This window comes from Netta rufina, assembly GCF_964035555.1.
Source record: "Netta rufina genome assembly, chromosome: 20".
NCBI classification, from domain to species: domain Eukaryota; kingdom Metazoa; phylum Chordata; class Aves; order Anseriformes; family Anatidae; genus Netta; species Netta rufina.
Genome location: NC_140144.1, coordinates 1,018,025 through 1,038,577, shown reverse-complemented (window position 1 = coordinate 1,038,577; position 20,553 = coordinate 1,018,025). Strand labels below are relative to the sequence as shown.

Below are 20,553 nucleotides of genomic sequence, written 5' to 3'. Positions count from 1 at the left end.
TACTGGGCTGATGATGCCATTGGGAATCTTGGTACTTGGGTTGGGTACTTGGTCCCCAGCCAGCGGAATGATTGCATTGCTTTCTCCAGACACACTTCATGCCCTGTCTCTGAACCATTTCTGTTCCCTGTCTGTTCCCACGTTTTTCCTGGGTCCATCTCTTGGCCCCTTTATATCACTGGGACACAAAGGGCCATTTAAAGACTGGGCTGTGGTCAGCAGGAGCTAACACAAGGGCAGCAGGGAGGCTTCTCCTTGCCTGGCCAGAACCTCTTGGCTGAGGGTGAGGGAGGTTGCTCCATGTGCTCCTCTCATCCCCTTCTGTCCCCATGTTGCCCCACACAGCCATCACAGCCAGGGCTGGCTGGGGCCTGACTCTGCCTCCTCTACCCCACAGAGACAGTCACATCAGCCCCTGCCCTGCCTCGGATCATCCATGAGCCTATCAAGTGCACATGCTCCATGCAGGGGACTGGTTTCTCATGCCCCAGTGGTGTGGGAGGCCATCCCCCACAGATGAAGGTGGTGACGGGGGACATCCTGGCAGACATCACGGGGCGCAACGTCTCCGAGTACCTGCTCTACACATCGGACCGCTTCCGTCTGCACAGGCAAGAGGGAGGCTGGGAGGGCTCTGCCCTCTGCCATAGTGCAGGATATGGGGCTGGGGCCTCTGGGAGACCTCAGGGGTGCTGATGGGAGCCAGGAGTGTGGCCCTGCTCCTGGACACAGGGGACAGCAGTCACAGCTTCTTGGGGGTGCTTTGTCCCACAGGTACGGGGCACTCACCTTTGGCAATGTCCAGAAATCCATCCCAGCCTCCTTTGGGGCCAGGGCTCCTGCCATGGTGCGCAAGATTGCCGTCCGCAGAACAGCCCAGGTAGGATCAAGCTGAGCCCTGAGGTAGCCAGGAGATGGGTGGGCAGCAGCAGCCCTGGCACAGGCAAGGTAGAGAAGGGGGAAGGCAGTGCTGCCTGCACAGCCAGGCCCCTTATCCACTGCTCTACAGCAGTGCTCTCTGGCAAGAGACCCGGTGGGGCTCTTAACCACATGGAGCACTTTGCAAAGCTCCCACCACAATGGGTCAGACCCATTGTGGTCAGCATTGGCCTGCTCTTCTCACAGCCATGAGCAGGGGGGCACCCTGTTGCCACCCCCCACACCCCACCCCACCCCACACATCTGGTGTGAGCCCAGCCCTCCTACTACTTCCCACCACTCTTCTCTGCTCCTCCAGGTCTTCTACAACAACAAGGGCTACCACAGCATGCCCACCTACCTCAATGCTCTCAACAATGCCATCCTACGAGCGAACCTGCCCAAGAGCAAAGGCAACCCTGCTGCATACGGTGAGGGCCTGGAGGAGTTTTAAGGACAAAAGCACATCAGGAACAGCTTTAGGGCATGGTCCAACAAGGCTCTAAAGTGCATATTCTCTCTTGGACCAACAAGGTTCTAAAATGCCATGTACTCTCTTGGACCAAGCAGGCTAGTGCACAACTGGGGCAGGGGGTTCATACACCTTTATGTGTGGCTTGAGATCTAAGCTAGATAGTGTATGGCTGGGGCAGCACCTCTTGAGGTGCTGCTGCTGACACCTGGGCTTGCAGGCTTATCTGTCTGCCAGCTGATGAGAGGGAGGTCTTGGCCCCAAAGCAGTGTTGCTTCTGGGCTACAGGGAAGGAAACTCCTCCCACTGAGAACTAGGACCAGGCAGGCTGGGGCTGGGGTAACATTTTCTATCCTGAGCCAGGATAGAAACAATCCTATGTTTCTTTTTGCTGCAGGCATCACGGTCACCAACCATCCCATGAACAAGACAAGCGCCAGCCTGTCCTTGGATTACCTGTATGTCCAGGGAGCTGGTTTGAGGGAGGGGGGCCATCATGTAGCAGGGGAGGGAGCTTCCCACTGTGGTTTGCATGGTTTGACTGTGAGGCTGTGACATGGGGGGTCCTTGTGCCATGCCCTGTCCTCTGTACAGTGATTGTCCCACACAAGGTTGGGGAGCTGAGGGTGATGATGTCTCTGGTCTCCTCTTCCTTGCAGTCTGCAAGGCACAGATGTGGTGATTGCCATCTTCATCATTGTGGCCATGTCCTTTGTGCCTGCCAGCTTTGTGGTGTTCTTGGTGGCTGAAAAGGCCACCAAGGCCAAACACCTGCAGTTTGTGAGCGGCTGCGACCCTGTCATCTACTGGTTGGCCAACTACGTGTGGGATATGGTGAGCAGGGCATGTGGCCTCACCAGCAGAGCCCCCAGGGCTGAGTGGACAGGCAGTTACAGAAGTTTCTGTCTTCTGCAGTTGAACTACCTGGTACCGGCCACGTGCTGTATCATTATCCTTTTCGTGTTTGACCTCCCGGCATACACCTCTCCCACCAACTTCCCAGCCGTCCTCTCACTCTTTCTGCTGTATGGGTACGTTGGTCAGATGGGGTGAGCAAGGGAGGGGTGAAGTCAGGATGCACCAGTGGGTCCTTCTGATGCCTCATTTGCACTTTTGCTAAGCAGGCAGGATCTAGCCCAGATCTTTCTGTCCCCCTGTCTTTCAGTTCTGTGGCTCCTGTAGCTAGCGGGCTTTGAACGCTGGGGTGGGAGACCCCAGGAAGGATGGGGCTGGGAGATGGGCAATCCCAGAGCTCTCCAGTGGGTGCTACAGTCCTACCATGCTCATGTGCACTCCTGTTGCTTGCCTCCCCAGCTGGTCCATCACCCCCATCATGTACCCTGCCTCCTTCTGGTTTGAGGTGCCCAGCTCTGCCTACGTCTTCCTCATCGTCATCAACCTCTTCATTGGCATCACTGCCACTGTCGCCACGTTCCTGCTGCAGCTCTTTGAGCATGACAAGGTACAGGGTTCACATCTCTGGCTGCGGCCACCAGGAAGGGAGAAGATGCCTCCCTCAGCTTGATAAGAGGGGAGATGCCTCTGGCACAGTGCAAGGAGCCATCACACTGTGACAAAGCCTGTGACTCCATGTGGCAGGTGGTGGTGCCTGCTTGCTGCCAGGGTGGTGACAGCAATTGGGTCATGAGACAGCTCAGGCTGAGCGAGACCTCAAGAGGTCTCTTCTCCAAGCTACTGCTCACAGCAGGGTCAGTTATGAGGTCTGCTCGGGCTCACAGTACTGTGTGCTCAGAGTCCTTACAGGTGTTTCTGATAGTCATGTTCTGTCTGTCCATCTCCACAGGATTTGAAGGTGGTGAACAGCTACCTGAAGAGCTGCTTCCTTGTATTCCCTAACTACAACCTGGGCCACGGCTTGATGGAGATGGCTTACAATGAGTACATCAATGAGTACTACGCCAAGATTGGTATGGCCTTTTCCTCCCTCCCTCCCTTACTCCAGGGCAGGTTGGGCCAGGGGTGGACCGCTGCGCCAGCACATCCCCTAAAACCACCCTGTGGGGCTCAACCAGGGCCCAGATCAACCTGGAGCAAAAATCCAGGGGATGTGAACTAGAGGGGACCCAGGAAGAGACACAGTTGAGGATCAGGCATGTCGTGGTACCTGTGATGCTGAGCATGGTTTCTTGGGCCATCTCAAATATGAGCTGCACAGAAAGTGGACGTAGTGAGCCCTGGCAGCATTGTACATTTCTGCTGCCATCACACACTGCCCACGGTGTGGATGTGCAGTGATACAAGGGATGGGAACTGCAAGGGCTGTTTTGTTCTAGATGTGGTCTCTTGCTTGCAGGGCTGCATTGCCCATCCAGAATGACCCTTTTGCCAATTGCAGCTTCAGCTTGGACTCAAAATATTCTTGCTTCTCTCTACTTCTCAGCAGCTTCTGTATCTAACTTGGGTGCTGCTGGCATCATGGGGGGTGTTTAGAAGCAGAATCTGACACATCAGAATCTGACAGTATGCATTCTCAGTTGGGTTGATCCTACCCACTGAGGTTGAAAAGTTGCAAGATGAATTCAACAACAAATACATTGCAAATGGAAAGCCTTGTTGTAACCAGCCCTGGTGCCTGCAACACCAACCAGCCCAGGCAGCTATGGCAGCAGGCACAGAAGGCAGGGGAGGGGACACTGGAGCTAGACAGTGTCATCTTGTAACAGGCCAGCTTAGGTTGTACAGCAAAGGTGGTGTTGAGATAAAGGCTGCTGCTACCTGGCTGTTTTGCTGCTAAGCCTCTGACCAGGAACATAGCCTGCGTCATCTCCAGTTTGAATGTTTTTTTCCTTGTGTGGGACGGGTTAAAATCAGCCTTCTGGACTGGGAAAACCATTATTGTTTTCTCCAGGGTGCTGTGGTAGGGAGGGAGCACACGGGGTGGGAGTGTCTGTGTGTCCAGTAGTGTTGCCATGTGGTAGCAGCCAGGGCTGGCCTCCATGGGCCGGGCTGCCACATGCTGTCAAGGGTGCTATGAGGTCATTTCAAGGCCACAGAGTGGAAAATTGTGGGAACCTGGTTGCTGCAGTAGTTCCCACTGAAAATATTTGCTGCTGTTACCAGAGGTCATTTCTAGATTTTGTACAACCTGTGAGGCAAGGCTACCTCTTTGGTGGTTGGATTGGTGTCCCCATCCCCTGGAGAGGCACTGCTGCACTGGGGCTGTGGGTTCAGCCATGCAGGAGGGCACATGGGCTGGATGTCCTCCTGGGACAGTGTCCCCACAGATGCTCTGTTCTCTTCATCCCACTCAGGGCAGTTTGATAAAATGAAATCACCTTTTGAATGGGACATTGTGACGCGTGGACTTGTCGCCATGACAATCGAAGGCTTCGTCGGCTTCTTCATCACCATCATGTGCCAATACAACTTCTTCCGGAAGCCCCAGTGAGTGTGGCTGGGAGCGTGGGGCCAAGCAGGCAATGCCCAGCTGAGAGCTGCCTCTGGGTATTTCTAGCAGAGCACAGCCTTCCCAGATTTTCTAAATGGGGCAGAGTTTTGCTTTGGGACCCCTTAGCCCAGGGCTGCCTCTCCAGCAGGCACAGAACTGGGGAGGCCCTCCGTCCCTGGCCTCTGCCTCCTGCGTGGGCGCAGGATGGCAGCTTGCTTGGCCTCTGCTCACACCCATCTCCACCCTGCCCCTCGCACCCTTCTGCAGGCGGCTTCCTGTCTCCACCAAGCCCATCGAAGATGACATTGATGTAGCCAATGAGCGGCACCGTGTCCTGCGTGGGGATGCTGACAATGACATGCTGAAGATTGAAAATCTCACCAAGGTACAGCAACCCCAGCCTGCCCTGGACTTGCAGGCATGGGAGATGCTCTGGGGCATCCAAGGGATGTTGGCTGGGTCAGGGTGCTGGGGCAGCGTGCTGAGCACCCCTGCCCTGCTCTGCCAGGTATACAAGTCCCGCAAGATTGGGCGCATCCTGGCTGTGGATCGGCTGTGCGTGGGTGTGCGGCCTGGGGAGTGCTTCGGGCTGCTGGGTGTCAATGGTGCGGGAAAGACGACCACCTTCAAGATGTTGACGGGGGATGAGAGCACCACAGGAGGAGAGGCCTTCGTTAATGGACACAGGTACAGGGGCACAGCCTGACTGGATGGGATGGGGCCTGCTTTGGGGTCTCCCAGGAAAAAGAAGCCTGAGTGGGACTGCAGCCCTATGTCCTGCTGGGCTGACCCTTGTCTGTGGTGTGGCAAGTGACCATGGCTCTTGGCCAGGGCTGCCAGTTGCGGTTTTCTTGGAATAAGATGCTGCAATATAAAGGCATGTGAAAGGAGGATGAGCAACAGGTGTACTCAAAAGGAAAAATTGTTTGTGGGCAGACAGTAATTCCTTCTCCCTGTGGCCCCTTTGTCCTTTCTGCAGCATCCTGAAGGAGCTCCTGCAGGTGCAGCAGAGCTTGGGCTACTGCCCACAGTTCGATGCACTCTTCGACGAGCTGACAGCCCAGGAGCACCTGGAGCTCTACACCCGCCTGCGTGGCATCCCGTGGAAAGATGAGGAGCGGGTAGGGCTTTGGTGGGGCATGTGAGGGCTGGTGCTGTGCCATGGGCTGCTCTGGGAACAGAATTTCACCAGCCGCCAGTGGGGACCTGGGCGGGTACTGCTGCCCTCATGACTGCCGGTTGCTGCCCAAGGACAGTGCTGCTCCAGTAGTGTGCCCATCACTGGGCCAGGGTTGGGCACAGGTGCTTACAGGCCCCACCAACACACAGGGCTGTGCGAGGGGCTCTCATGGGGCTCCCCTGCCCAGCACATCGCTTGGCAGCTGGTCCATGCTGTGGGGCCTGGCTGCTTGCCCGTTGCATGCTGCCAGCTCTGCGTGTCCCATGACCAGGGGCATTTGGAGCCCTGGCAGGGGGACCACAGCCCTCTGCACCTTGCAGGTAGTCAAGTGGGCACTGAAGAAGCTTGAGCTGACCAAATACGCTGACAAGCCTGCCAGCACCTACAGTGGAGGCAACAAGAGGAAGCTGTCCACAGCCATCGCATTGATCGGCTACCCAGCCTTCATCTTCCTGGTGCGCCCCAGGCCACCCCAACACCCTGTGATGTGGGGTCCTTGACCCACCCCTATCACTGACCTGTGCTCCCACTCAGTCCCATATCCCTGGGGCTGGACCCAGGCTAGTGTGCAGCCATCCTGGGTGAAACAGGGCCCTGGGTGGAAGCTGTCTGCCACTGGCTCTACCACAAGAGTTCCAAGGGGCAGGGAAGCAGAGCTGTGCCCATGTGATGGGAAGGCAGGGAGCGGCGGGGTTCCCCCAGGAGCTGCCTTGTCTGAGCATGCCATCTGTCCCATAGGATGAGCCAACAACAGGGATGGATCCCAAGGCACGGCGCTTCCTCTGGAACCTCATCCTGGATGTCATCAAAACAGGCCGCTCCGTGGTGCTCACGTCCCACAGGTCTGAGGCGCTTTGGGCTACACCCATGACACCTCCAGGCACTTCATGTGCTGTGTGGGCAGGTGGTGGGTGGAAGTGGGGCTCTTTGGACTCCAGGGGACAGTGTATGGCAAAGGACACAGGGAGGGAGCCTGGGACACCCTCTTGCTGTCTCCCATCACTGGTGGTGGTGCCATGGCACAAGGGGTGAAGGCCTGAGGAACTTGACTCCACTTATGTCCAGCCTGCAGCCCCTTGCAGGTAGACATTGCACCCTCTGCCCATGCTGTGTGGCCTCTAGCCACCCAGCTCAAACCTGTCCTGTTTCCCCAGCATGGAGGAATGTGAGGCACTCTGTACCCGCCTGGCCATCATGGTGAATGGGCGGCTCAAATGTCTTGGCAGCATCCAGCATCTGAAAAACAGGTAAGAACCTAGTGAGGGGTCCAGCATCCTGTGTGTGCCACATGCCAGGAGGTGCTGGTTTCTGAATGGCAGGGTGTATGGCTCGTTTCTTCATGGCATGTGCATGAAGATTTCAACCATCTGTGTGGCTGCTGCTTTAGAGGGTGGGCATGGGGATCAGGGCAGCCTGGACTGGCACCTGACTGTCCTGGTGGGTGCAGTGGCAGCCTGGTGAGTATCATCCCCAGCAGGCAGGTTTCCATGGGATCAGTCCTTCCCCACAGAGGTGCAGGTGGGGAGGTAGGGTCTCATGGGGTCCCTCATGCCTGTGCAGGTTTGGAGATGGCTACATGATCACAGTGCGCACAAAGTCCAGCCTCAACGTCAAGGAGGTGGTGAGGTTCTTCAACCGCAACTTTCCTGAGGCCATCCTCAAGGTGAGATCCCAGTGGTGACAGTGCAATCCCTGCCAGCCCATGTGTCATGGTGGAAAGCAGCCTTTGTCCCCCAAGGGGCTGTCCCTTCCATGGGATCCCCCTCTGGGCTGATGGAATGGGGTTTGGGGTGTGACCTCAGTGTCCTTTGCAGGAGCGGCACCACACTAAGGCCCAGTACCAGCTCAAGTCAGACCAGATCTCACTGGCACAGGTCTTCAGCAAAATGGAGCAGGTGGTGGATGTGCTGGGCATTGAAGACTACTCTGTCAGCCAGACCACACTGGACAATGTGAGGCCTGGGATGGAGTGAGAAGCAGGGTGCTCATGCCCAGGGAGGGTGACTGTGCCCAGGGAGGTGACCATGCCCAAGTGCCTGCAAAAGCCTCTTTCAGTACAAGAGCAGCAAGTGCTAGGCCAGGAACATGGGGGAATGCAGAGGCAGGGATGTGCTCATGGCTCATCTCTGGTGGCAGCAGTGTCAGGCTAGGGGCAGCCTGGGGCAGGGTTCTGTGCCATGTCTCTTGCAGCCTCTCACCCTTTTCCTGCCAGGTGTTTGTGAATTTTGCCAAGAAGCAAAGTGACAACCTGGAGCAGCAGGAGACAAGCCCTAGCTGTGCAATGCAGTCACCCTTGGAGCATGTGCTGAGCCTTCTGCGCCCACGGGCAACCCCCACAGAGCTGCAGGCCTTGGTGGTGGAGGAGCAGGAGGACCTGGAAACTGATGATGAAGGCCTCATCAGCTTCGAGGAGGAGAGGGTGAGAAGTGCTCCCAGTATCTCAGTGACCGGGGTCCCAGCTATGTCTCTATCATGGAGCATTGGGGCCAAGCCCTGGCATTGCACTAGGTGCTGCAGCCTCATCCTGGGGAAGTGGAACCCTTTGGGGCAGGGGCCAGGCAGGAGGGTGCTGTGTGGGAAAGAAGTCTGTGGGGGCTCCCCAATGTCCACAACAGGTCCTGGCCCCCACAGTGCCCCAGAGCTCAGTGTGCTGAGCAGAGCTGGCAGTCCCTTGCCTGGCCCTGGCCCCTGAGCCCTGCTGTCCTTGTGTCCGCAGGCTCAGCTCTCATTCAACACGGACACGCTGTGCTGAGACACTGAGGGGGGGAGCCACATCCCCTGGCTGTGAAGCCACCAAATACTTTTTGCCTCTCCTCTCCCTTTGTCCCTGTTGAGCGGACGCAGTCAGCATGGGGATGCAGGGAACTGCCCCCACATGCCCAGGGGGTCAAGCCCTGCTGCTGGAAAGGACACAGTGGGTACGGTACCAGCCTGGATGGACTCTGAACCAATGGCCACCAGCTGGCCTTTGTCCCCTGCAGCTCTGGAGCAACTCCCCACATGGCACCAGCAGGGGCTGCCGTCCTTGCCAGCTTGCCAGGCTGGTGCATGCCACGGACAGAGACTGTGAACAGGACACTACATTGCAACAGTGCCGCCAGCCCTGCGTGTCCCATGCTGGCAGGGAAGAGACCTCTGAGAGTGGTGCCTTTGGACACCCACTTTTGCATCCACCCCAAGGGAATCCTGGCCATGGGGATACCCCTGCCCCATCACTACCCCAGGCCTGGACCTGGCATGGCCAGAGGAAGGACTGCTACTTTTTCCTCGTTTCCATCACCTGCCGGGTTTGGCGCTTGCTCATGGCATCACAAGGGGCTCATTGGCCCAGCATTACAGAGGCAGGAGCTCCAGTGCTTCACCCTTTGATTTCTGTTGTCAGCACTGCTGACAGAACATCACTTGTGACCTCAAGCCTGCTGGAGAGAGGGACTCAGCCCTGCTGGTGCTTCTGCCAGCTGAGGGGTTTGGCCCTGCCAAGCACTGGGCTTGCTACCTTGCCCAGGGCTGCCTCTGCCAGGTACCAGTGCTTGCCCTGGCTCTGCCAAGCCTTTCCTTGCTCGCTCTGGGCACTCAGTGCTATCCCTGGGGCACAGCACTGGCGCCCATGCAGAGAGGCACGTGGTGGGGCAGAGAGGTATTTCACAGGGTATTTCACGTGCTGGCACCAGCTGTTTCTCCCCTCTGCCCCCAACCATGTCCCAGAATCCCTCACCCTGCCCTCCTGCCTGCCATCACACTCTGCTTCCCTCAGTGAGCATTAGGCACAGGGCATCGCTGCAACTGTGCCATCTTTCTACTGTCACCCATCCTTTTCTCCCTTGCCCTAGCACTCATTGCTCAGAGTCTGGCCCAGCGTGGGAGCTATTTGTAATGGATTCTAGTTATTGGTTCACTGATGGCACTGGGAGAGGGAACTGCTGCGCCCCAGGATGGCTTTTGAGTTTGGGGAGGGAGGTGGCCTCAAGGTGTGAGGACAAGGCAGCCTGACTCTGCACTGGTTCAGCCTGGCAGAGGTGCCTGGAATGTTGGGGATGGAAGGATGGAGGCCAGCATCTGTGGCCCTGCGTGTCACCTGGGGCAGGCAGCAGGCACCCCCTCAGGTGGCAGTGCCCCTCCTTTCTGCAGAGGGTCTTGCCACCGTGTCACCCCTGGGGGCAGTGCCACTCTGTGACACCCCCAGCCCACTGCTTTTCAGCATCGCACAGCTGTGACAAAGCAGGGGTGACCTCCAGGCTCATGATGCTAACCCTGACCACCCACCCCTGGGATGTCTGCAGCACCCTGGTGTGTCCAGAGCTGCCATACTGTATGGTGCAACCATCCATGGCTGCCTCCATCCTGGAGGCCTTGCTGGCCTTTCCAGTCTCCCTGGCACAGGTGTGGGCTAAGCCCCAGGCCCCGTAGACCCAGGTGCCACCTTGCCCTCTGCTGTGCCCATGCCTCTCCCAGGGCTCAGCACTCCTGTATGCCAACTGCTATAGATTGTGATACAATATACAGTATTTTCAATAGGGGAAAAATTGGGGGGAGATGATAAGCTCTATTTTCAGATTTTTCAGACCATATATTTTTTATGGCATACAGGAAACTGTCTGGTCACTGGGTGGTGCAGATGGTGCAGGCAGTGCACCACACTGTGCTGGGGTACAAGCAAAGTCCAGGTTAGCTCTCTCTGCCACCATGGAGAGACAGTGTCACCTGCAGGCTTTCAGGTGTCACCTTGGAGGTGGCACAGCTCAGCCCTCTCTGGGCACCCAAGGGGAGCATGGTGCCCTACACTGCTGCAGTGGCCAGCTCTGGCCAGGCAGGACTTCATCCTCACCCCACACCTGTCCTGCTGCTGTGCCTCGTGGGGCTCCTCTGACAAGGAGAACCCCCAGTGCTCCCATCAGCAGATCTGTGCCCACCTGGTGCTGTGCCACTGTACTACTGTCCTTGGACAGTCAGAGAAGCTTTTGTGCCCCTAGCACAATGTGTCCATGGCACACTTAGCAGCCTGGGTGGCCGTAGTGGCCTCCCCATCCCAGGTGCAGGACGGCCCTTGACCCTTGGGCACCCTGAGGGTGGTTGCACAGACAGGTGCCCCATGGCAGTGGGCTGGAGCGATGCAGCATTGCCCGAGGTGGGGGTGACTGCTGCCTTAACATTATTTGCTTTGTTGAGTTTGGCCCTGCTTCCCACCTTGCCTCCCTCCACACATCCTCAGATGCCAGCACCTGTGCCATGCACAGCCCCAAGTGTGGGGCGTACCGATGGGTGGAGATGCTCTGGAGGAGCCTGTACATTGCTAGCAAGAAAAAAAAAGATGAAATGTGAAAATAATGTTTGTTTTAAATAAAAAATAATGACTGAAGCCAGCAAGGTTGTGTGGTGTCTGGAAGGAGGTGGGCAGGAGCTCAGGGCTGCCAGGGCTGTGGTGCCTGGGGAGGGATCTGGCTGGGGAATGGCAGAAGATGGGCTTCCTAGTGCCCCAGGTGGGGTGCAAGAGCCTGGTGTGGGTAAAGGGAGCTGGATGCAATGCAGGGCCATACCCAGCACATGGCATTGTCCAGGGCTGGTGGTGAGTCTGGCTGGGGGGTGCTGGCAGACACAAAGCCCCATGGGATGCAGCAGCCCCAGGTGCTGAGCAGGAGCAGCGGGTGCTGCTGTGAGCTGCCCTTGTTGGGCAGCAGCCCTGGCAGCCAGGGCCCCACAGCAGGGCGTCCCCAGCCATGCCGTGGGGCCAGGCGTGGGTGGGAGCGGGTGCACCCCAGGGAGGAATGTGGGCTGGGAGGGGCTGCAGCTCCAGCACAGGCACTTGCAGCACAGTCACCAGTCAACCAGCAGCCACCACCCAGCATGGCTGAGAAACCCCAAATACAGCTCTTCGTCAAGGTGAGTGGAGGTCGTTTGGAGGTTGGGGATGATGTGGGCTGGGCAGGGATGCTTCTGGCTGCTACCCCTGGCAGTACCCTGGGCTGGGGTGGCTCAGCTACCCCTGCACACCCCCCTGTCCACCTGCAGGTTCCCAGGCAGGTAGCAAGCAGCTTGGCATCTTCTCCAGCACGCTGTGCTGCTGCCTGCCCCACAGACATAGGTGCTCAGCAAGGGCTGCTGGACTGGGGTATCACACTCCCTCTCCCACCCTACATCCACTACAGGTACCCTTTGTGTGTGTGTGTACACATCTGGGTGAAGAGGGGACCCCTGCACACCAGCCCAGCCACTGCAGTGCCTTGATGCCTGCACCTGCACCTCCTGGGCCTTTCCTAGCCACCACCTGGCTAGGGCAGTTTGTCCAGCTGTACAGGGCAGGACATGGCCTGCCTGAGGGCACGCCTGGAGGGTGGCAGGGCCAACAGCATTGCCATAAACCTCCTACGGCCACCACACAGCCCCTGTCTTGCTGGGCTGTCCCCTGCCACAGCCAGGTGCCAAGCTAGTGGCTGTGCCAAACCCCTGCCACCCAGCACTGTGGGCCACCACCTACTGTGCCACGCAGGCTGCTCTGGGGTGGGGCACAGAGGCCCCATGAGCAGGCAGGGGCCAGGGACTGGCGCTGTGCCCAGCATAACAGGCCCTAGAAGCTGCCTGTATTGTTCGCTGGCCCGCAGCCAGCCAAGGCCCCAGCCCGCACCCACTGCCGGAGTGTGGGGCTGGGGTAGCTGAGCTCTCTGTCTTTGCCCGCAGGCAAGCGAGGACGGGGAGAGTGTGGGCCACTGCCCTTTCTGCCAGCGGCTCTTCATGGTGCTGCTGCTCAAAGGGGTGCCCTTTACCCTCACCACCGTGGATGTGAAGAGGTGAGCGGCACCCTGTGGTACCCACACACTGGTCTGAGGGGTATAGGCAGGACCCCACCACCTTGGGAAAAGGCATGAAGGGTAAAGTCTGTTTTATCCCCCTGGCTGCCCACCACTGCCCTGAGGGAGGGTGGTGGGCATTTTCCAGGGCAGAACTGCCACAGGCACACAGTGGGGCAGGAGCAGCCTTGGGGGAACCACATAATCATTTTGCCCTGGACACGCATACAACACAGTGCCCCACAAAGCTCTGGGCAAAGTGGGCATCAGCAACCATTCCTGTCTCCTGCAGGGCACTGGACGTGCTGAAGGACTTTGCACCAGGTGCCCAGCTGCCCGTTCTGCTCTACAACGGAGACCCGAAGACCGACACTGTCAATATCGAGGACTTTCTGGAGGACAGGCTGGCCCCCCCCATGTCAGTGTCCAGCACTGCCCCAGAAAGGGGAAGTGGTTAAAGTGTGGTGGGGGAGGCTGAGAAAGGGGCAGGGGGCAGGCAGCACCTGGGCCTGCCAGCCTCTGCCTCCTTCCATAGCTGTGCCCACATCCCCACAGGTTCCCCAGCCTGGTCCCACAGTACAAGGAGTCAAGGTTGGCAGGCAATGACATCTTCCACAAGTTCTCCACCTTCATTAAGAACCCAGTGCCCGCCCAGGATGAAGGTGAGGAAGTGGGGGGGCCACCTGTGCTGTGCCACACTGGGGAACCCCAGGCAGGCCCTCAGGTGCTGAGACCCCTAAGGCTGGCCAGCCCTTCCTTGCCCATCCCTCAGCATCCTGGTACCCCCAGCCTGTCACCCCCAGTGTGGTTCAGCACAGCTGAGCCAGGGTACCCTTGGCAGAACAGGGAGGGACCAACCTGGGCCAGGCAAGAACAATGCGGGCACCAGGGCAGGCTGACAGAGGAGGCTACGTGGCAGGGAGGGCTCAGCAAAGCTGCCGGTCCCATGCCTGCAGCAGGGTGCTGCCCTGACCCAGTGTGCTGCTGCCCATCCTGCAGCACTGCAGCGAAGCCTGCTGAGGGCCCTGCTGAAGCTGGATGAGTACCTGAGTGCCCCCCTGGAGTATGAGCTGGCCTGTGAGCCCCACCTCCGGACCTCCCAGCGCCGCTTCCTCGACGGGGACCAGCTCACGTTAGCTGACTGCAACCTGCTGCCCAAGCTCAACATCGTGCAGGTGAGCACAGGCATCCCCATGCTGTGACCTTCCACTTGCCCTGGCTTCTCTGTACTGCCTGCCCCACGCCCTCACCTCCTCCTGGGTGCCAGCCCATCACCTGCCTGCAACAACTCTCCGCCCCTACACCCACCCGTGTTCCCTCTTCTCCCCCATTCACCATGCCCCCCAGGTGCCTGCCTGGCACGCCCTTCCCCATGACCCCTGCACAGCTTGGTGCCTTCCTGCAGACTTCACTCCCGTCTGCATCCCCCACCAGGTACCACCTCTCCATCCTGTGCACTGCCACAGATGTCCCCTCATGCTATGTCACCCATGTGGCTGTGAATGCCACTGCCTACCAGCCACAAAACCCTCCTTGGCACATCACAGGCACACAGTGCTGGGCAAGAGCTCATGCTGTTTCTGCCTGCAGATTGTCTGCCAGCATTATCGCCACTTCGGGATCCCCAAGGACCTGCGCGGTGTGTGGCGCTACCTTAACAACGCCAGCGAAACCAAGGAGTTCAAGTACACCTGCCCCAACAGTGAGGAGATAGTTCAGGCCTATCGCTCTGTGGTCCGGTCTCCGTAGTGAGCCGGGCAAACACCCAGGTGGGCATAGGGATGGGGTCAGGCAGCAGGCCAATGCCTGCCCCGGTTCCACTGCCACCACCACTGTCCTGCCTGAATTGCACTCGGGAGGGCAGAGAGCATGAGCTGCATCCCTGGTACCCAAATTTCCCCAAGCTGACACCCTTGCCTGAGGTGCTATCAGCAAGCTGCCTTGCACTGAACCTGCAAATGCATTCTCGCTTCTTGTCACCCTCCCTGCCTGGCCAGGACACTCTTGACCTACCCTGTGATCCCTCAAGCACAAATATGGGTGCAAAGGTACGGCCATGGGCACCACTTGTAACGGAGCTGGGCAATGCTGAGGGTAACAGCAGGAGCCGAGCCTCATTTTGGGAAGAAAAAAGTCTGCCTAGAGCAGAGAGCCCAGAGCAGAGAGGGTATCCCTGCAGCCTCCCTCAGAGGCACATTGTGCCACCAGCCACATGAGGGACCCAAGACAGGGCTGTGCCAGGACAGCTGGCACCACCTGATGCCTGTGAAGAGCAGCACAGGGTGAGGAGAACTGGCACAGCCATGGCAAAGCCCTGGGAATGGAGGTGTGGGAATGCTGTTGGTGATGCTGATGACCTTGCCCTCTGTCCCCATTGCCCTGTGCAAGGGGAGCAGAGGGCACTGTCCCTCCAGGACCCATTCTTAGGAAGCTCTCTTGAGAAGATTTGGGACAGGGATGGGGATGAAGTGGGAAAAGTCCAAGCCATGTATCAGAGCACCTGGTGATCAATAAAGGCTTTGCAAGCAAGATAACTGTGTCTGGAGTGACAGACCCCAACAGCTCTCCGCCCACACAGGACTTTGCACAGGCCTCCAAGTCTAGCAAGGGCTGTGCCCAAACTTCCAGCTCTGCAGGGGGCTAGAGAAGCTCTAACCAGTCACCCACCAGCCCACTGGCACAAAACTGTCAGGAAAGTGAACTCCTCCGACCCCTTGACTCCTCAGATTCAGTTGAAATTGGCCACATGGCTCCAGAGCAATGGAGGGGCAAAAGGGAATGACACACACACACTCTCACTCTGGACAAGCCCCCAGAGACCAGCTGGCTAAAAACAGCTTTACTGGCAATAAATTAAGCACAGGCGATCTTTAAAAAAATATCTTTCAAAGATATTTAAAAAAAAAAAAAAAACAAAACACCAATTAATGGCGAGTGGAGTAAAGGGGTGGCTCCTTTCAGCAGGAAGAAGCTGCAGGTAAAAAAAGCCACCACTTTGTCATCCCTGCCCTGTCTACCCCCTCCCCCCAAGGCCCTGCCACAGCACCAGCTGAGGATCTGCTGCCCCCTCAGGCCTGCCAGGCACTGCTTCCGGGTCTCTGGGTCCTGCTTGCCCCATCCATCTCCCTTGTTGACCATGATCCACACCTGCAGCAAGGAGCCTGGCAGGGCCAGGAGGCAGTAAAACCTCTATCAGCCACATGTGGTTGAAAATGCTGTCATCGGGGGGACAGGACACCACAGGTCATGAGTCTTCAAAGTCCACTCCAGATGGTGCCTTCTTGCTAGAAGGCGATGGAAGGAGAGTCACAGGCCAGCCAGGAGCTTGCTGGTGACCACTGGACCTCAAGTCCCAGCACTGGGCTGTGGAACAGCGCTTACCTTTTGAAACCAGGATTAATGAGAGACTCTCCTGGGATCTTCCGCTTAGCTGACAAAGCTGAGCCAGCAGCCCTGTTCTTCCTTGGGCTGGGGTCTGCCTCAGTCAGAGACAGGAAGGATAGGGAAAGCAAAGGTCAGCTGGTTGCTCTGGCAGCCCTGCAAGCCCCTCCGTGCCCAGGATGTGCCTCCAGGAGACATGGATGATGAGGGGCCATACTTGGTCTCCTATGTGAAAGCTCCAGGGACTCGCAGAACTGCCATGGAAGAGCAGTGAAGCCTGACCTTCTCCTGGAGGCCAGCAAGCAACCCTGCTTGGTGATACTAGGCATCGGACCTGAGCACAGTGCACCTCAAGAGCTACCATGCTGAGCCCTGGCCCCTCCTGTGCTGGGAAGGGCACCAAGAGCAGGGTGGTTGACAGCAGCCAAAGCAGAAGGGGCTCAGAGTTTCCTGGAGAGTACAAGGACACAGGAGCCAGCAGCTTCCTGGAGAAGAGAAAGCAAACAAGCAACACAACTCATGGTAACTGCCTACCTGGCAGGAAGAGCTGCTGGCTCTGGGCAGCATTCTTCTCAGGGCTGCAGGAAGACCCCAGCGTGCCCACCACTGCTGAGACAGGAATGAGAATCAGATTATGTGCCAATGTATCCCGGGCTTCCCAGCAAGCTCCCTCCCCTCCACAGCCCACAACCAAACCTAGCAACATTCTCTTTCCAGCCACTTCCATCTAGGGTGCTGCTACCCCAAGACCTTCACAGAATGGTTGAGGTTGGAAGGGAGAGCTGGAGATCATCTAGTCCAACCTCCCTGACAAGCAGGGTCACCTACAGCATGTTGCACAGGATCACATCCAGTAGGGTTCTGAATATCTCCAGAGATGGAGACTCCACAGGCTCTCTGAGCAGCCTGTTCCAATGCTCCGTCACCCTCACGGTAAAGGAAACTTGCCTCTGTAAGGCAACAATGGTGTTTTGTCAGCCATTAGGGCAAGGTTGTGCTCCTGCACACTGTCACAATGCTGCTTTTAGTCCTATACAGGATCTCTTCTGCCCAAGATGGTCAGGGAATGCCCTGGCCAGCTTTGGGAACAGGTCAGCCCAAGCAGGAAGACGAAAGTAGCACCTCTGCTGCCCAGTCCACACATTTTCATCTCTCCTGGCCAATTTAACCATAGCTCATGAGGAGATGTCATGTGGGATGAGACCATGAAAACATAGCCTCCTAAATGCCATCTTACTTGGTCCTCTGAACCGGCTCACTTGGGGGAAACCTTAGGTGGGAGAGAGATGATACCACGACAGTGGATGGAAGCTGATCTCCTTTCTCCCGTTGCCCTGTTCCACAACCACACACAGACCTTCGAGATGTTCTTCCAGCTTCTTGATGGAAGTCGCCAAGCCAAACATCAGCGCTTGGAGCTGGGTCCTCGCCTCAGCAACAGGCAGCTTGCAGAGATGAAGGGTGCTGTGTCCGGCCTCCCCTTGCAGCTGCAGCGTGGCCCTGCCATCCTGCAGGCTCAGGGAAACGGCCCCACGCTGCAGGGCTTCCCTGCGTGGGCAAGCGCCCGGGGTGAGGCGAGAGCCCGGAGCCCCGCGGCAAAGGGCGCCGGGTCCGGCCGAGCACCCACCTCAGCTTCGCGACGTCGTCCTCCGGCAGGCACGTCCCGCCCTGCGGCGCCTGAGGGGAGAGGGCACCTCCTGCGGCGCGGCCCGGGACCCCGCCGCCCCGGCCCCCCCCCGCGGCCCCCAGCCCCGCTACGTACGCGGCCCTGCGGCGGGCGGGCGCCGAGCTCCCCGGCCCAGACCTCCAGCGCGTCGGTCACACTGCGGGGGGCAGCGGCTCAGGCGGGGCTCGAGCCGGCCCGGCCCGGCCCGGCCCGCTCCCCCGCCCGGCGCGGCACTCACCAGACGGTGCCGGCAGAGCCGGGGCCGGCCGCGGGGCAGCAGTAGCAGAGGTACCGGCCCGGCCCGGCCCCCAGGACGCAGAAAGGCCCCGGCGGCTCCGCCATGGCGGCGGCGCGGAAGGGGCGGGCCCCGGGCCCTGCACGGCCGGCGAGGGCGGCGCCGCCATGGGGAACCTGGGGCTGCAGCGGGTGGACGAGAGCGTGGCCGCCAAGCACCCGGTAGGCGCCGGCCCTACCTGGCGGGGCTGGGGGGCCGCGAGCCGGGGACCGGGCGGGGGGGCCGGGCCGGTGCCCTGACGGTGTCTCCGCAGGCGCTGCGGCAGTACGCGGCGTGCCAGTCCCACGCCTTCATGAAGGGCATCGGCGCCTTCCTGGCAGGTACGGCCGGGGCGGGCTCCGCCGGGCGGGGGAGGCCCCAGCACTCGGCCCCCCACCGGCGGGTGGCCTTGGCTGGCATCCTGCTCGCGGTCCCTGGGCTTTGGCAGGCAGCGGAGCCGCTTTCGCCGTGCAGAAGCTGGTGAACAAGAAGCTGCCGTACGCCCTCCAGTACAACCTGTTGCTGTCCGTGGGTGAGTGCCCTGAGCCTCCTTGCCCTGCCTAGCGCCTGCTGCCTGGATGTGGCTGCAGGCTCGGCTGTGAGCAGGCTGGCAGTGCTGGGCCCTGCAGGGAGCACGGCCTCGGCTTGCAGGACCGGTGCCATGTTTGCAGGTGGAACGGCAGTTTGCCCTTAATGTGGGGGGCATTGTGACCTGACTCATTCCACCCTTCTGCTCCCCAAGCTCCTCAAGGGTGCTGCCTGTAGGCAGTTGCAAACACTCTTGTTACCAGTGCTCTCTGGAAGCTGCCTGCATGTTTGGTCTCTTCAGCTGCAGGATCCCTTGCCAGCTATATGGTGACCAAAGCAGAGACACAGAAATGCTCTGACTTCTGGATTTACCTGGAGACGGGCAAGTCCCCACAGGAGCATACCATGGCCGATGGGCTGTCTCAACCTACAGGTATATTTCATGTCTCCTTGCTGCTTTACCTGGGCTTGTCTTGCCTGCTGCAGCTCTTTGCTGTTCCTGCATTGCTTCTAAGCTGGTGACTATTTGTGTCTTTCTTAGAATCCCTGGTAAAGTCCCACAGAGGCACCCTGCAGTTAAGGGACTCTTCTCTTATGTGACTGGAGTAGCCCTCTGGGGTAGCAGCAGTGCTAGGGCAGTCAGAGTGCCCTGCCTCTGTCTCACAGCTCTCACTTCTCTGGGCCCATCATTTGGGTGCAGCCAGTGGTATGGAGAGTGTATGCTCACTTCTGCTTGCTGGCCTGCCTGTTCTGTGGATTCATGAGAGACATTGTGGAGGAGGTTTTGTTTGCTAGAAGAGGAAGAATAGGGCAGAAGATTGTGAGCTAGCAAACCCCTCCATGCTTGTGCTTAAGCCAGGCTGCTCATGAGAAAGGTAGGGCTGCAGAGGGCACCAGAGCAGCCTCTGCTGTGTGGTTTTCATGGCTGCCTCTGCTATCTGCTATTAGCATCAATGAATTCTTGAAGCTAGGCCAAGCTGAAGAGACATCAAACTCTTCACCAGAGCTTTATGGTTCTCTGCTCACACCTGCCAAAGATGCTGGGATTGTCTGGGGTACAAGGAGTTTGTTCTTGTCTATTGCAGAAAGTCTCAGCCCAGAGGACGCAGAGAGAGTCGCACCACCTGTGAGGAGGAACAAGTATGGAGATATTGTGGAGTAGCCAGTGCAGCACAGTGTGCTACGCCTGTGTCCTGCTGCTGCTGTCTTCACCCCTTGCTGTTTGCCTGATGTGCCTGTGCTGCATGGGAGTTGTCTGTAGTACTGCCAGGGAGTTTAGATAAGTCAGTGGTGCAGTGCATGCATGTTGGAGACCTGAGACTCTCAGGTGGTTTGTGTGTGAGCATTGCACATGGCAAACATAATAAAAGTCCAGAGCTCAAAGTGCACACTGTGGTTAAAGTAAAGACTGCCAATAGGATGGAAAGAGGTGGCGTGCAGGAGTCACCTAGAGACAGTCCCTCTGGTAAATGTTGAAGCAGACTGAACAGAGAGTTGTGGCTAAAGCTTAGGAAAAAAAGAGGGTTTATGACTGTTGGAAAAGAGGGCAAGCCACTCAGAAAGACTATAAGGATGTTGTAAGGCTGTGCAGGGTCAAAATTAGAAAGGCCCAAAGCTCACCTGGAGTTCAATCTGGCTACTGCTGTTAAAGACAACAAAAAATGTTTTTATAAATAAATCAACACGAAAAGGAGGACTAAGGAGAATCTCCATCCTTTACTGGATGCAGGGGGAAACTTAGTTACTAAAGATGAGGAAAAGGCTGAGGTGCTTAATGCCTTCTTTGCCTCAGTCTTTAGCAGCAAGAGCAGTTGTTCTCTGGATACCCAGTACCCTGAACTGGTGGAAGCGGATGGGGAGCAGAATGTGGCCCTCATAATCTGTGAGGAAACGTTTAGTGACCTGCTACAGCACTTGGATGTACGCAAGTCGATGGGTCTGGA

At 58.0% G+C, this 20,553-nt stretch overlaps 4 protein-coding genes across 7 annotated transcripts in view; 3 read left to right on the top strand and 1 right to left on the bottom strand.

Moving 5' to 3' along the window:
* ABCA2 (ATP binding cassette subfamily A member 2) overlaps positions 1-11,335 on the top strand; it is a 42,064-nt gene extending 30,729 nt beyond the window's left edge. For both annotated transcript variants that reach the window (XM_084299139.1, XM_084299138.1), the window contains 19 exons: positions 398-611; positions 775-880; positions 1,238-1,349; positions 1,788-1,848; positions 2,050-2,224; positions 2,306-2,421; positions 2,705-2,852; positions 3,195-3,318; positions 4,663-4,795; positions 5,067-5,184; positions 5,308-5,486; positions 5,779-5,920; positions 6,300-6,434; positions 6,718-6,821; positions 7,134-7,226; positions 7,540-7,642; positions 7,794-7,931; positions 8,192-8,398; positions 8,696-11,335. In XM_084299139.1, coding sequence (XP_084155265.1) covers positions 398-611; positions 775-880; positions 1,238-1,349; positions 1,788-1,848; positions 2,050-2,224; positions 2,306-2,421; positions 2,705-2,852; positions 3,195-3,318; positions 4,663-4,795; positions 5,067-5,184; positions 5,308-5,486; positions 5,779-5,920; positions 6,300-6,434; positions 6,718-6,821; positions 7,134-7,226; positions 7,540-7,642; positions 7,794-7,931; positions 8,192-8,398; positions 8,696-8,731 — 2,444 coding nt within the window. In that variant the 3' untranslated portion in view covers positions 8,732-11,335. The remainder of the gene's footprint in view (positions 1-397; positions 612-774; positions 881-1,237; positions 1,350-1,787; positions 1,849-2,049; positions 2,225-2,305; positions 2,422-2,704; positions 2,853-3,194; positions 3,319-4,662; positions 4,796-5,066; positions 5,185-5,307; positions 5,487-5,778; positions 5,921-6,299; positions 6,435-6,717; positions 6,822-7,133; positions 7,227-7,539; positions 7,643-7,793; positions 7,932-8,191; positions 8,399-8,695) is intronic.
* Positions 11,336-11,741: 406 nt separating this feature from the next.
* On the top strand, positions 11,742-14,510 carry CLIC3 (chloride intracellular channel 3; the record flags this gene model as incomplete). Its single annotated transcript, XM_084299075.1, is given in 7 exon segments — positions 11,742-11,789; positions 11,791-11,856; positions 12,652-12,761; positions 13,054-13,179; positions 13,317-13,423; positions 13,761-13,936; positions 14,352-14,510. Coding segments are annotated over 7 exon segments (792 nt in total).
* Positions 14,511-15,560: 1,050 nt separating this feature from the next.
* Positions 15,561-18,160, bottom strand: PAXX (PAXX non-homologous end joining factor). Of its 3 annotated transcripts, none has more exons than XM_084299241.1 (7): positions 18,047-18,160; positions 17,905-17,965; positions 17,770-17,819; positions 17,500-17,690; positions 16,677-16,751; positions 16,143-16,236; positions 15,561-16,045 (listed from the first exon to the last, which is right to left on the bottom strand). In XM_084299241.1, exons 1-7 carry the CDS (start codon positions 18,148-18,150, stop codon positions 16,006-16,008), a joined length of 615 nt encoding a protein of 204 aa, XP_084155367.1. In that variant the 5' UTR covers positions 18,151-18,160; the 3' UTR covers positions 15,561-16,005. The 3 variants fall into 3 exon arrangements, 2 of the variants coding, with proteins under 2 accessions (XP_084155367.1, XP_084155368.1); XM_084299242.1 differs by having other exon boundaries at positions 16,677-16,748; XR_014619016.1 differs by lacking the exons at positions 15,561-16,045; positions 16,143-16,236 and having other exon boundaries at positions 16,678-16,748; positions 16,971-17,690.
* Positions 18,161-18,194: 34 nt separating this feature from the next.
* On the top strand, positions 18,195-19,964 carry TMEM141 (transmembrane protein 141). Its single transcript, XM_084299099.1, has 5 exons — positions 18,195-18,264; positions 18,357-18,423; positions 18,531-18,614; positions 18,912-19,043; positions 19,696-19,964. The coding sequence occupies exons 1-5, from the start codon at positions 18,211-18,213 to the stop codon at positions 19,770-19,772; spliced, it is 414 nt and encodes a 137-aa protein (XP_084155225.1). The 5' UTR covers positions 18,195-18,210; the 3' UTR covers positions 19,773-19,964.
* The last annotated feature ends 589 nt before the right edge of the window (positions 19,965-20,553 follow it).

What these genes read in the sequence shown, in the direction of transcription:
- TMEM141 (XM_084299099.1), top strand. Translation starts at nt 18,211, where the DNA reads ATGGGGAACCTGGGGCTGCAGCGGGTGGACGAGAGCGTGGCCGCCAAG. An exon ending in CATCGGCGCCTTCCTGGCAG is followed by an intron (nt 18,424 to 18,530) that starts GTACGGCCGGGG and finishes GGGCTTTGGCAG; the next exon opens with GCAGCGGAGCCGCTTTCGCC. An exon ending in CAACCTGTTGCTGTCCGTGG is followed by an intron (nt 18,615 to 18,911) that starts GTGAGTGCCCTG and finishes TGGTCTCTTCAG; the next exon opens with CTGCAGGATCCCTTGCCAGC.
- PAXX (XM_084299241.1), bottom strand. Translation starts at nt 18,150, where the DNA reads ATGGCGGAGCCGCCGGGGCCTTTCTGCGTCCTGGGGGCCGGGCCGGGC. An exon ending in GACGACGTCGCGAAGCTGAG is followed by an intron (nt 17,691 to 17,769) that starts GTGGGTGCTCGG and finishes TTGCCCACGCAG; the next exon opens with GGAAGCCCTGCAGCGTGGGG. An exon ending in CCAGCAGCTCTTCCTGCCAG is followed by an intron (nt 16,237 to 16,676) that starts GTAGGCAGTTAC and finishes TGACTGAGGCAG; the next exon opens with ACCCCAGCCCAAGGAAGAAC.